General features: G+C 59.8%; 1 protein-coding gene across 1 annotated transcript in view; it reads right to left on the minus strand.

Moving 5' to 3' along the window:
* OBP2B (odorant binding protein 2B) overlaps positions 1–35 on the minus strand; it is a 19,922-nt gene extending 19,887 nt beyond the window's left edge. Inside the window, exon 1 of the mRNA XM_010856937.1 lies at positions 8–35. Within this exon, the coding sequence (XP_010855239.1) occupies positions 8–35 (28 nt within the window). The remainder of the gene's footprint in view (positions 1–7) is intronic.
* Between the last annotated feature and the right edge of the window lie 894 nt (positions 36–929).

Consider the following 929-nt stretch of genomic DNA (forward strand, 5'->3'; position numbering starts at 1 on the left):
GCCTCACCTGGGCCTCGACTGGCCAGGAAGGGCATACAGGCGGCGCTGCCAGGACCAGCGAGAGGGACAGTTCCAGGGCCTCTCAGGGGGCAGTGCCCACTCCAGGCTGACTGCATGGAGCAGACGTTCCTTCCTGCCATCTGACAGCAAGGAGGGGCCACTGTGTGTGAGGAGCCACAAGGAGGGGGACACACAGAAGGGCTGAGCCCCTCGGGAGCAGCGGGGGGACCTCCCAGGAGGGGAGTCCCGGCCTCGTCTTGACCTCAGGGTGATGTGCCCCCAGCAGAGGGGCTGCATGGTCAGGGGGAGGGGTCATAGAAGGTTCTGGGGTCTGGGGGGATGGGACCACCCACCACTGGAATCAGAGCTGTGCAGCATTGGAACAGTCTGGAGCCTTCCCCTACCTGTGCACAGGCAGACACACTCACACAGACACACATGCACACGGATAGATGTACATACACACGTGCACATGCATAGGAGACACACGGACACACTCACACAACACAATACGCACACAAACATACACACACTCAGACACGCATATCACACAGACGTACGTGCAGCACACACACGCACACACTTGGGCCGACAAGACACCATCCACACACATGTACATACACACACACAGAAAGGCACACATGCGCAGACACATGTGTGCACACGCAAACCCAGATGCACACACGTCACACACACACACACACATGTGCACAAACACCTGCACAGGGCATGATGATGCCATTTGCACTTGGGCGGAAAGTTCTGGACGCAGAAAGGCAGAGGAATGGGGGCTGGGGAAGCGAGACCGCTGTGTTTCTGTCGGTGGAGTCGCCCCAGCACCTCGGAGCTGGAACCGGGGAGGAGCAGCAGCGATGGGGAGGAGGTGGATTTGGGAGGAGGGCAGACAGCTCAGGCTGCGTGGGGAGCAG

Source organism: Bison bison, unplaced genomic scaffold (assembly GCF_000754665.1).
Source record: "Bison bison bison isolate TAMUID 2011002044 unplaced genomic scaffold, Bison_UMD1.0 scf7180017864375, whole genome shotgun sequence".
Taxonomy (NCBI): domain Eukaryota; kingdom Metazoa; phylum Chordata; class Mammalia; order Artiodactyla; family Bovidae; genus Bison; species Bison bison.